A 13231-nucleotide genomic window follows, 5' to 3' on the forward strand; every position below is an offset into this window, starting at 1 on the left:
CAGGCCCGGTGCCGGGAAAGACGATGCCATCGTGTACGGTACCGGGAGACCCAGGCCCAGTACCGGAGGCGGTGCTGTAGGAGCCGCCGACTGCCATCGGGTTGAAGCCGATGCTTGTGAGGGCGTGGAGACAGACGTCAACTCCAGGAGGCCTGGTGCCGTGGAGGAGAGAGATGCCTGAGTAGACACCACACGGCTGCGGGGATACGGCACCGGTACCACCAGGCGAGGGGTTGGCAAGGAGCCCAGCTGCACCGAAGTTCGAGCGCAGCCCGAAGCTGACTGGGGGTGACGACCCGGCTTCGAGAACGGTGCCGTGGTAGCGATTGGTACTGACCCCACATGGGGTGGTCCCGACGCATGAGTTGCCTTAGCATGCCAACCTGGGCCATGCTTGGGCGAAGTTGTAAGCAGCTCAGCCTCTGGCGAGGGGGATCTCGACCCTTCCGTCTCGACTGACGACGGAGGGGAGGTTGTGAGGCTAATGAGGTCCTGCGCCGCTTCAAAAGTGTCTGGCGTGGATAGGCAGTGTGAAGGGAGGCGACCAGGACTATCGGGGTCTCCCCACCGACTGCGGTGCGCCACAGGCGATGTGTGCACCGGTAAGCCGGCACCGCCGTACCTGACCGAGGCCGACTTCTTTGCAGGGGACCTTCCGCGGGACTTCTTCACCCACTTGGACGGGGGAGAGTGAGATCGGTGCCGAGACCTCGACGCCGACGCACGGTGCCGGTGAGGAAGCCGGTGCACTGCGCACCATAGACTGTTCCGGCGGCACCGGTTGTAGCGCTGTCTCCATCAGGAGAAGCTTCAGGCGGGAAACTCTTTCTTTCCTCGTGCGAGGCTTAAAGGATTTACAGATCTTGCAAGCAATTGCGAGATGGGCCTTACCCAGGCACTTAAGGCAACTGTAGTGTGGGTCGCCTCTGGGCATAAACTTTCCGCAATCAGCGCACGTCTTGAAGCCCTGCGGTCCTGGCATTCCTTACCCCCAAAGGGGAAGGAAGAAAAACAAAGAACCTAACTATCTAACTAATAGAACTATTTACAGATGAGTAGGAGAACGGGAACCATTACTAACTAAGAGAGATAGAGACGCTCCAACGACCGTGACGGCGGTAAGAAGGAACTGAGGTGGGGCAGCGCCGGCAGGGGTACTTATGCCCTGCCATGGCGGCACCACTCCAGGGGGCGCCCTGCTGGCGCTACGGGTACTGCGAGGGAAAACGCTCCGGAAGACGCGGTGCACACGGTGCGCACACCTACTTCGAATGGACATGAGCAACCACTCGAAGAAGAATCAAGTAATCAGTAGTACAGGTTGAACCTCTCTATAGTCCAGTTCTCTCTGGTCCAGAAACATCCATTGTCCAGAATGATTTTAATTAGCTGGATGTCCACTTTTCATGGGTGTGGCCAACTTTCCCATGGTCCCATAAACTTTGTTTACAGCCACCAGTCCTAGCTCAGTGTTCTGTGCTATTATTTAGCTCTAATGTAACCCTAAATGTTCTCTCTCATCCCAGTGAGCAATGAAATGTTGGTAATGCTGCTAGACAACACTGACCTTCTGAGGTCCAGAAAATTCATTGGTACAGAACCAGTCAGGCCCTGAGGATGCCAAACTAGAGAGGATCAACCTGTACTACTTTAGGAGCCCACCATCCTGGCATGTAACTTCCCTTTCAGCAATACTCCGTTCTCAACTTGGCCTTGTTCATAGCACTCAAAAGCCCTACCAATGACTGCAACAGGAAAGAGGTAGGTCGGCACGGAAAGAAAAAAAACAAGGCAGAGTACATGGCAATTTGGGGAAGAGTGGAGAAAAGGGAATATTACGCAGAACTTAAAGGAATGGCAGAAAGGAAAAAAGAGGAGGAAAAGAAGATATCAGAAAATACAGCTGTAATGAGGAAGAAAGAGTTGACCATCGATCTAAAATAATTGGTTCCGTCATGTCCCCCCCATGCTTTACAACAATAAATACGCATAACTCAAAGACTAAGACAATATAGCTCAAGCAACATATAAATTTTAAAATTACATTCTGCCGAATGTGTATAATCTATTTTTCTGCATGTTGCTGAATGTGTATAATCTATTTTTCTGCATCTATCATTCTTGTATGTAAAGTTAGAAAATCAAGTCCAAATTTGTTTATAATTCTAAATGTGCTAATAAAGGCCATTTCTGATGCTCCAGAAACCTAATGGCTTGGAGATCAAGCCAACAACCCATGAATTATTGTATTCTTCCTGAAAGCTCAAATTGTGGTTGGTCCTAGAAAGATACATGGTCAGGTCACCTGATGCTGAAACCCATTTTGGATCTTGTACTTTTTCACTTGAAGTGGGAAAAGTTTGAAGTTAGCACAAAGAATTCCTGGCTTGGGCAAAAAGGGATGGGGAAGGAACCATACAATAGGGACAATCACCAGGATACACTCTGCTCTCCCCCCCCCCCCCCCCCAGACTTACCACCTAAGATGCCTGCTGGAAACATCTGAAACTGAATAGGGGGAAGGATCAGGCCTCAGGCCCAAGCTAGGAGACTGCTTAGCTTGTGAAAGATGTTTAGAACAATTGTTTAGGGTAAAAATTTGCATGAAACAATTTTCTTAGTGGATTAGGATTAGCTTGCATTTTACATTTTACTTCAGTAACTTACTTGGATATTACTTTGTTTTTACCTGCTACCACCTAAATTCTACTTTTTACACTTAATAACATTTTTATTATCAAGCCCAGTGTAAATACTTGTTACCATGTGTGTGTGGAAAGCAAGCAACCACTGTGCATCTCTCTCTTTCACTGATGAAGAGAACTGACCTTATGAACTTACTCAATGTAAAACTTTTACACAGGATAAAATTGATTTATTTGGGGATTTGGTCCTGTTTGGGGGTTGGTTTCCTGGTTGCTGAGCCCTTATTGTTGAGCCCTCCTGGAGCTGATCTAGATCAGTGTCTGCTGCTCTATGGGGGGCGGTAACCCCAACTCTATACCTTAGTTGGAGGAGACCAGCACTTCTGGCCAAGCAGGACAGGGTAGATAGGCAGAGGGCAGAAAGGCGGGCTAAGTGGCTAGATCAGCACACAAGGGGACAACCCCAATCGGATTTCTGTGATCAAACCTGTCACAGTTTCCACCTTTGCAATTGTGTGGCTTAGTAGGGAAGATAATGGTGGAGCCTGATTTATTTATTTCCCAAAAGAAAGAAGTCCTCATTCCATCATTGGATCATTCAGTTTGTTTTGCACCCAGAGTAAACTGTAACTGTTATGCTTCTTCTTAGGTAATTTAAACTGTTCCCTAATTGGTTCAGACATGATAAAAAATTCTAATGGTTAGACTATGAACACTGTCTATAGTTACAGCTATTCACAGTTAAGGTAAGAACTTCAATGTCAAAGTACACCGAGTTTATGTCCTTCGCTAGCTAACGCAATGCGCCTGAAAATTAACTCAACTTATAGATGAGATAGGTATTTCCCCCCACATAAATCAGATTACAGAGTTCTTCAGGATTGCTGTGTATGTAGACACAAGTCAAACACTTTAAAAAAAAAAACAATTATAAAATGGGCTATTTTATACACAACTGCAGCCATTTCAACATTCATTATATCAAGTGAACCTCACCTTGGAATGCAAACAGAATGTTTATTTCTGTCATAAGGACTTACAAGACATAAAAGAAGTTGATGTGTGGCCCTTTCATGTTAGTAATATTTGCAAGTGATAGACTAACATCTCCATTCTGTATCATTTCAACCAAAGGGTAGGAGTATTACCTGGATTTCTATCAAGCTGTGAAGCGAGTCTTGTGTTTGAATGATCCACACGCTTTGTGCTGAAGACAACAAAATGAACAAAACATATTTAAGGCAGGGCTACTCAACTTTGGAAGCCCCAGGGGCCACAATGATACTCACAGCACATGCCAAGTTTATATGCAAATATCTTCTTCTACAGGGCATGAATACAAAGCATAAACCTTAAGCCGTGGCGCTGGACCCAAACGTGGCCAGCATGACCCAGTCAGCACCTCTCAGGTTCTGCCCAGAAGGCTAAGCAGCTGGCACTTCCCACAATGCTCTAGCTACTGCATTTTAGTTCTCTTAGGAATGTCAGATAGCGATTAATTGAATAGTTGTGTAACTGCACCGGTTACACAACTACCTGATAGTTCCCCATGGGTGGGGCTGGCAGCCAGTGCGCTCAAGACCCACTCCCAGGGAGCCCCGTCCTACCCCTCACTGATGCCTCTGTACCGGAGGCAGCAGTGCAGGGTAGCAGGCAGGAGCCGGGCCGCAAGGGGAGGCAGTTTAAAAATTGGCTTCCTGTGCACACTCCTGGTCGTGAGCTAACCCCACTACGTCTCTGCCTTTTAAGTGTATTAAGAGCCTGTTGGCTCTTAATACATTTAAAAGGCTAAAGCGCAGCAGGAGGGACCCAGCATGAGCTGAGGGGAAGCAACTAATCGAGGGACTGGTCAACTAGCCAATAAGCTTTTGTTTATCAGATAATCAACTAGTTGCTTATATCACTAGCTGCTGCCTCTCTATCATCGTGGAGCTGGGGGAGCACAAGGCTCCATGGATCCAATGCTTGTGGGGAACTGACTCCCACTTCCCTCCCCCCTTGCTGCCTCTGACACAGAGGCAGCAAGGGGGGGAGAAATGCATGGAGTTGATAAGATAAACCAATAAGCCTAGGCCAATTGTTGACATCAGCAGGGCTCGCCGAACCGCAGCGAGCCCTGCTCGCCAGCCGCGCTGTCCAGCGATCTGTGCATGCGCAGATTGTAACCTGGAAGAGCTGGGTTCGGGCAATCTTCACAGGCGAGTAGATTGTATTATTTGTCGAGCCCTGGACATTGGTGTTCCAAGATGTGCGGCTTTACAGGTGATTAATCAGCCCCGCCCAGTCAGAGCTCTGTGCACACAGCTGACTGACTGGGTTGGGGTGAACACTGGTTGACATCCCTAGTTCTCTTCACCCCAAAACTGTCATTACGTTTGCTGAAGGTAATACCCAATTTTGTAACAGATTTTAAAAATAAGGTCTTTAAATTATTCTGCTCTGATAAGTGACTGCAAATGGCAACTAGGTTTCAGATTTCTTGCCTGTAACTACACGTGAAACTTGCTAATTTTGCATGTGAAATGATTTTCCCTTTAAATGCTAGTGCCACAAGTTCATCCTGCTATCTGAATGTCAAGCTGAGTTTTTTCTGGCTCATGGACCAACAACAGTAAAAGATTCTGCAGGCCAGATCTTACCTCAGTTGCAACTGCATTATCCCATTGTTTCAGTATAAGGGGAGATTTAATTCAGGTACTATTTGACCTGATGAATCTTTTACGATCTTTTTAAAGCGCCAGTCCTACAAAAGGTGCATATATGCTAAGAACTGATGTTGACTAAGATATCAGCGTGAGTTTTTGGTTTTGGGAGTTTAAAATGAGCAACTGTCAAGTGGAGCTGCCTGTAAAAATAAGGGACCACCAAATGCCCTGTATATAAACAAAATCACTTTTCAGACTAAAATTTACCTTAAAATTTCTGTCATTTTGGAATTTAAAATATTATGTTTACATATTACATATTTTAAGAGAGCCAAGAACAAGTTCTCTCAAAAAATAACTGTAGCACCTAGGAATAAAACAAAACAAAAAGACCACATTCTGTCAAAGCTCTCTCTACTCAACACAGCTGAGATGGGTTCTTAATGGCTTAACTTCACCCACTTGTAGTCTCTTTCCCAGAATTTGACAGGTCTGACATATGAAGTGATGAATATTGCACTTCCCAGAAAGGGATTCAGGGGGGTGGAGAAGAAAGCTGAAACAGCTGCTTGGACAAACAACATTGCAGAATCTGTGGGTGACAGGGTTAAGGAAACCAAGACTACTACCTGGTTGTTTGGTAATATCACCAGGCTCTCATATAGCACTTTTAATCATTAGATCTCACAACTCTATCAAAAAAAAAGTAGTAACATTATCTCCAGTTAGCAGATGAGGAATGTGAGTCACAAACGTTGGCACCAGTAAGAACAAAGCAAGATCTCCAAAATCCTTCACATATAGGGCCCTACCAAATTCACAATCCATTTTGGTCAACTGCATTTTAGAAATTGTAAATTTCATTATTTCAGCTATTTAAACCTGACAGCAGTGCTATCTTCAGAGCTCAGCAGCAAGAGTTACAGCTGCTTGACAGAATCTCTGCCCTAAAGGCAGAGCCCCCAGAAGCGGTGCAGAAGTAATGATGACATGGAATGGTGTTGCCACCTTTACTACTGTGCTGCTTCTTGCAGAGCTGCAACCTCAATCAGCAGCTGTCACTCTCCCACTCCCTAGCTCTGAAGGCACTGCAGAAGTCACGGTAACAATATCATGACATCTGTACAATAACCTCTCCCCCAGCTTCCTTTTGCATCAGGACCCTTAATTTGAGAAACGCTGGTCTCCCTATTAGCTCTGTATAGAATAGGGTAAAAGCACACAAAAGACCAGAGGCGGGGTGGGGACAGATTTCCTGATTTGTGACAAGTTTTTCATAGCTGTCAATTTGGTAGGGCCCTATTCATGAATTTATAAAGGAAAAGATTATTAAGCAATAAGAGGCACTACACTTTTGGGGAGGGGGACAAACAAGAAAAACAAACTTAAATTGCACATAGCAATTCTTATTCTGGAACTTCTATATTCAGTGAGAATCAACATCTGTCCCAGAACAGTCAACAATGTACAATTCTGTGGATAAAAGACTTCTAACCATGAACTAAAGACTGAAGATAGTCGTGGGGAAAAAAGGGAAATCTTCCTCAGAACCACCACCCTACAATTTTCCTGACAGAATAATCTGGTCTACAATTTTTCTGCGATGGAACTGTTCTGATTTTACTAGGATATCCAGACAGCAAATGACATATAGTTTCTTATTCACATTCATTAGGCAGGATAAGGTATTTTCTAAGTTTAGTTCATTAAGAATACTACAGTAAGAGTCAGATTATAAATAGATGTAATTAACAACAAGTTAGACTCTTCAAAGGATACGTGGCACAGCAAAGGGCTGGGCAAAGGCATGGAAAGCAGATCCCCAGGTGATCTGCCAAGGAGCAATGTAAGTGTACACAAATCTCAATTTATAAAAGAGTTCCCAAAGCTAGAAAGAAGGGGAAGAGAGAAAAATATACAAATCATTTTGTGACGTAAGTGAAATCAGGGTGTTTTACAATATGAACTTCAAAGAATATATACACAATTTTGATTTGCACTAAAATGTACACTCAATAAAATGTATTAATTTGTTTAAAAAATCTGTTATATAGATACTGAACAATCACAACAATAAAACAGATTAACATGAAAGTGTTAACATACAGTAAAACATAAGTCTGGGGAAAAAGTAAACAGTCTTACTAATAAAAACAAACAAATATTGGGCAAAAACAGAGTTTCCCTCTCTGATCTCATTGGAACATTATCAGCACTTCGGAAACCTTACTGGTCTTGTGTGTACTAGAACTGGTCTGCCAAAGTTCTTCCAGCCATACGTTGTGTCAGGAAACTAAAAACTAAATCACACAAGTCACAGCTTCTTTGCTCCAAAGAAGTGCTGGATCACATAAATACTACAGGTTGAACCTCTCTATTCCTGAATACTCTGGTCTAGAAACCTCCATTGTCCAGAATGATTTTAATTAGCTGGATGTCCACTTTTCAAGGATGTGGCCAAGTTTCCCACAGTCCCATAAACTTTGTTTACCAGACCAAACTCTCAGTGCTCTGTGGTATTATTTCGCTCTAATTTACCCCTAAATGTCCTCTAACAGCCCAGTAAGCAGTGGAAGTGCTGGTAATGCTGCTAGACTATACTGACCTTCCCTGGTCCAGAAAATTCTCTGGTTCGGAACCGGTCCGGTCCCGAAGGTGCCAGACTAGAGAGATTCAAACTGTACTAGGAAGCAAATATTCCCAGCTCTCTAGTAGTATGTGGTCATTTATTCATAATACTGATAGCCTGGGAGATTACATAGCCACCAGTAGTATTTCCATTCCCAAGATTTTCAAACGTGGTGATCTGAAATACCCAAGTTTCAGTAATATGTAATTTTGTGTAAAGTTACCTTGCTGAAGAGTATGGACATGAAGAAGAGGTCCAGCAGCATGGTTTCAGAAAAACTTTTGTAGTCAAATGTAAAGAAGAGCACTGTGAAAATAACAGTGACATACTGGCAGGTTGGGTTGCTGAAAGAGGAACGCAATAACTTCAAACCAGCTATGGTGATCATTAAAGCTCCAATCCTACAAAAGGAGTACAGAAAAAAAGTTATTCATCTGCAGTTTGCTGCTTTCCAGTTAAGCAATTCCAATTTCGTCACACTCAATACTTAACAGTCATGATAAGGTTTTTTTTACATTACAACTATAGTATTTCCTTCATTATTCCTAATTAAATCAATATGCTACAAAAACAATATCAGCACAAATTGTGGGATAGTCTCCCTAAAAATACAGCAAAAAAAACATTTGAGAGAAATGGAGCTAATATGTATAATGTCACAAATACTGAGGCAATAACTTTATGAACACTGACTAGGGATGTGAACAACTAGTTGAGGAGTGGACTAAGCAAATGCATATCGGATAGACAGCAAAGGTGAGGCAACAACTAGTCGACTACTGCGTTGACTATCAGAAAGAGGCAGCAAGGGGATGGGGGAAAAGAAGAGGGTGCTTCAAAGCCATGTGGAGTCCAGAGAAAAACCGCGTGCAGCCCAGGGCCAGCTGGGGAATCCCCAGTTGATCCTGGACTCCCCGCGGCGCTGCCACTTTGAAACGCCACAAGAAGCCCTGCAACGTTTCAAAGTGGCAGCGCCGCACAGAGCCCGGGGTCAGTGGGGGAGTCCCCAGCTGACCCCAGGCTCCATGCGGCTCTGCCATTTTGAAATGCTGTGGGGAGCATGGAGCTAGTGGCCCCATACTCTCAGCAGCGCTTTCACCTTTGAAGTGTAACAATAGCCCTGGGGCTGTTTCAACACTTCAAAGGCAGAAACACCTTATTGACTAATCAAATAGTCAATGCAAATTGCACCAACTGTTCGATTAGTCAATTAATTGAAATTTCACATCCCTAACTGTGACTGGGTCAAGGAAGGGAACTTTATTGCACATTAGTTATTAGAACGGGCTGTATGATGATACTGAACTAATCCATATGGGGGTGATGGAAAATTATACACCTATAGTGCTCAAATTCAATGAGGTTTGTGTATAAAGATGACAACGGTTTACTAGACAAGAACATCCAAGGAAAGACAATGAGAAAAGCTGTCAGTTTCAAAGATGTAGTCTTCCCTGAGTTGCAAAGCATTTTCTGAGAGATCTGGTAGTTAATAGATCAGGGTAGGCAATTTTTGACCGGGGGGGGAAGAGGAAGAGGGGGAGACGGGACTACTCCAAGATTTTGGAAAGAGATCAAGGGCCACTCTCTTACATGATATTAATGGAGGAGATGCGGGGTCTGAGATGTAGGTTGGATGCAGAAGAGCACCTGAGGTAAGGGTCTGGGGTGCAGGAGGGAGAATTGGGTTTGGGAAGGAGTTTGGCTGAACGAGGCAGTTGTGACCTAGGGTAGGGGACTGGAGTGCAGGAGTTTGGGTTGTGACCTAGAGTATGAGGGGATCGTGATCTGGAGCAGAGGATTGGGGTGCCAGATCTTGAAGGGAGTATGAGTGCAGAGGATTTAGGTATGTTGAGTGTAGGGGCAAAGGATTGGGGACGGAAGGAGCTGGGTGCCAGAGGCAGGCTGTGGCTAGGAGACTTACCAGCCAGCAGCCCAACCAGCCTACCTGCCTGTACAGCTCAATGCTTGCAGAGCTTAAAACATTTCTCAGCCAGCCAGCCCCATGCCTGCACAGGCTGCAGGGCCATGTGCTTGCATGAATAATTGAGTGGGAGGTGAGGGAGGCATGATGTTTCATGTGCTGCCTGTTATTGAAACAGGCAGCTCCCACTGTCCAGTTTTTGGCTGGAAACCAGCCAATGGGAATGTGTTGAAGGTGGGGGCAGCACATGAAGCCTTCTTCCCCTCCCCTCTGGGATCAGATTTGAAAGAGAAACGGCCTTGCTGCCGCTTTTCTGAGTGGTGTTCAGGGGAAGCAGGAAGCCTCCCTGGTGCTCCTGCTGCATCCCCAGGCCGGATCCAGTGGCTTGGCGGACTGCATCCAGCTCGCAGGCCATTATTTTGCCCAATCCTGTATTCTCACATTTCAAGTGTTATTTGATGCTTACGAAACCAAGGAGGCTACTGGCTGATATGGAGAGATTCTGCAGAGAAGTCATCCCAGATCGATAGGACACTAAGTCTTATGGAAAGATTGCATATGCATGCAATCAGTTTAGCTGTTTTAAGACTTTTTCTCTAAAATGCTGTTCTGAATAAATGTCATCTTGCTTTAAGATGACCATTTGGTTACTCTATTATTTCTCTCTGAGGGACCAGAGCTGCAGTCAGACCTGTTGTAATAATCAGTGTCAAGGCAGTGCAGTCAAAGATCAGTCTGACAGCAGATGAACTGTGTAGTTCTACCCAGCACAAGATGACAACTAAAGGAGGGGGTGAGAGGTGCATTTAGCTCAGTAACTTACTTATTTTTTTAAGCTTTTAAATGGACAACACACCAAAGAGTATTTTAGGGAATAATTCTGCATTGGCAGGGTTAGGCTGGATGGTAACAAAACTATTTTCTCGGATGGCTGCAATTTGATAGATTACCAGAAAATTCTGTGGCTTGAAATTTGCATAGTATTTGATATGACCCAAGGGGATTTTTGTAACAAATCTGAAATATTTCATTCAGTCTAAGTCAGATGGTGATTCAGCCATTTAAATTTGCAAGGTACCGAAAATAGTAGTTTGTACCTTGTTTTAATTGCAACTCATATTTACTAAACTTCCACCACGGATGTCCATTATGATGCCCTTTTCCATTTTCTTCTGCCATATTGGGTATAGTCAAGATACTGGCTATATCTTTTCTACTTACTCTGCGTCCAGTTTCTTTGGACTAGCAATGTTCTTGGCACTGCTGCTGAGCTCATTGAGGATGATCAGTGGGTAGATAACATTCTTCTCCACAAAGAGGAGCCATACATGAAGTTTCTCAAACCACATTACATGGGCAGCATCTAACAGGACAGCAAAACAAAGAGTACAGATAATACCAGGGATCTAAATAGTTCACATTAGGATATGATGCTGTTCATTTCAGCACTAGATCAGTTCCAAATCAGTGTAGGTCATCTAAGAACAGAAGTATTGGTACTCAGGCAATATGTGAATAACTGCTGTTTCCTTACCAGTTTCAGCAGAGAAGCCAAAGACTAATAAGGATTCTCAAATTGAACTACCTTTCCAAACACAAAAACAATCTTTCCAAGTCACATCTGAATATTACTGGAGGGAAGTTTGCACTATTGTATCTGTACAAAGTTTCCTATAGTTTGGATTCTGGCAAATGTATAGAGTTTTTGCATATCAGCAAACATGATTACTTTATTGAAGGGGGGGAAGTGGTTACCATAGCTATAGAGTTAAAATGCCTCAGACATACATCCTGTGGGTATGTCTCCATTTGCACCCTCTTTCAAGAGAAGAATGCAAATGAAGACATTCGAAATTGCAAATGAAGCCTGGATTTAAATATCCCGCGCTTCATTCGCATATTCACGTTATGGCGCTATTTTGAAATAGTGCTATTTCGAAATAACAGGCGCTTTTAAGACACGGTTATTTCGAGAGAAAACCCTTCTCTTGAAATAACTGATAAACCCCATTGTATGAGGAATAAGGGTTATTTCGAGAGAAGAGTTTTATCTCAAAATAACGTCTTAACGGCGCCTGTTCTTTCAAAATAGCACTATTTCGAAATAGCGCTAAAACGTGAATATGCAAATGAAGTGCAGAATATTTAAATCCCAGCTTCATTTGCAATTTCAAATGTCTGCATTTGCATCCCTCTCTCGAAAGAGGGTGCAAGTGTAGACATACCTTTACAGTGTAGAAGAATTTAATTATCCTGTCATAAAATAACACCTAATAACCTCTTCTGATCTTTTGCAAAAACCCCTTACTACAGGGCTGGACAATAATTTTTTATGTGTAGGGTGGGGGGCACACCAAGAATTTGCAAAGTGGTCAAGAACCACACTCTTCCATATTAACTGAGGTGGTGTGGGGTGGGGTCTGGGATGGAGGTTGGGTGCAGAAGAGAGCTTGCAGTAAGGGATTGAAGTGCAGGAGCAGGTGTGGGGTCTCGGAGGGAGTTTAGGTAACCAGGAGAGAGAACTGGGGTGCAGGAGTTTGGGTTGTGACTTTGGGCAGAGGATTGTGGTGCAGAGTCAGGGAGGTTATGGGTGCAGGAATAGGGGCTGAGGAAGGGAGGTAGTGGAGTGCTAGAGGCAAGCTCTGGCTAGGAGACTTAGCTGGGGGACTTCTGTCCAGCAGCCCAGCAGGTTTCTCAGGCAGACGCCCTGCCTACCCATGCACTCCGTAGCAGCTGCTTGGCTAAAGCAATCCCCCCCACTCGCTGAGGCCAGGCTGGAGTGACCCCCCCTATCACAGGCAGGGGCTGCCAGAGCCTGGCCATATTCATGGCAAACCCAGGCCCACTGAAGGTAGGGCTGCTCCAAGTGACTGTGGTGAGCCCCCCGCAGGGCTGTAGCAGACACATGCCCATGGCAGTCGGGGAGCTGCTCCAGCCCCACCGGTTAACCAGCTAGCCTTTAACATCCTTATCAGGAAGAGAAGACCACTGCCTACCCTATCTCAGGTGAATTCTTCTCTGTTGTGCAGGGGCCAGGCCAGGGTACCCTATGATCTGTAAAATTTCATACTAACATATATAGAATCATATAGAAAGAAACTTGAGGTCATCGAGTCTAGTCCCCTGTACTCATGGCAGGGCCAAGCACCATACATCATTCCTGATGGATGTGTATCTAACCTGCTCTTAAAAATCTCCTATGATGGAGATTTCAAAACCTCCTTGGGCAATTTATTTCAGTGCTTAGCCACCCTGACAAGTTAGAAAGTTTTTCCTAATGTCCAACCTAAACCTCCCTTGCTGCAATTTAAACCCATTGCTTCTTGTACTATCATCAGAGGTTAAGGAGAGTCATGCCCCTTCTTAGTCTTTTTATTTTATAGCTTGA

At 44.5% G+C, this 13231-nt stretch overlaps 1 protein-coding gene across 9 annotated transcripts in view; it reads right to left on the bottom strand.

Annotated features, from left to right (window-relative positions):
- The window catches only part of PCNX1 (pecanex 1), a 159898-nt gene that overhangs the window by 43521 nt on the left and 103146 nt on the right, over positions 1–13231 (bottom strand). For all 9 annotated transcript variants that reach the window (XR_012903471.2, XM_075927290.2, XM_075927291.2 and 6 more), the window contains 5 exons: positions 11065–11206; positions 8143–8320; positions 7070–7178; positions 5753–5882; positions 3794–3852 (listed from right to left, as the gene is read on the bottom strand). Coding sequence is in view for 8 of the 9 variants with exons in the window: in XM_075927290.2 (XP_075783405.1) it covers positions 3794–3852; positions 5753–5882; positions 7070–7178; positions 8143–8320; positions 11065–11206 (618 nt within the window). In the remaining variant the exon portion in view is untranslated. The remainder of the gene's footprint in view (positions 1–3793; positions 3853–5752; positions 5883–7069; positions 7179–8142; positions 8321–11064; positions 11207–13231) is intronic.

The sequence above is a fragment of the Pelodiscus sinensis genome, chromosome 5, assembly GCF_052426305.1.
Source record: "Pelodiscus sinensis isolate ZL-2025 chromosome 5, ASM5242630v1, whole genome shotgun sequence".
NCBI classification, from domain to species: Eukaryota; Metazoa; Chordata; order Testudines; family Trionychidae; genus Pelodiscus; species Pelodiscus sinensis.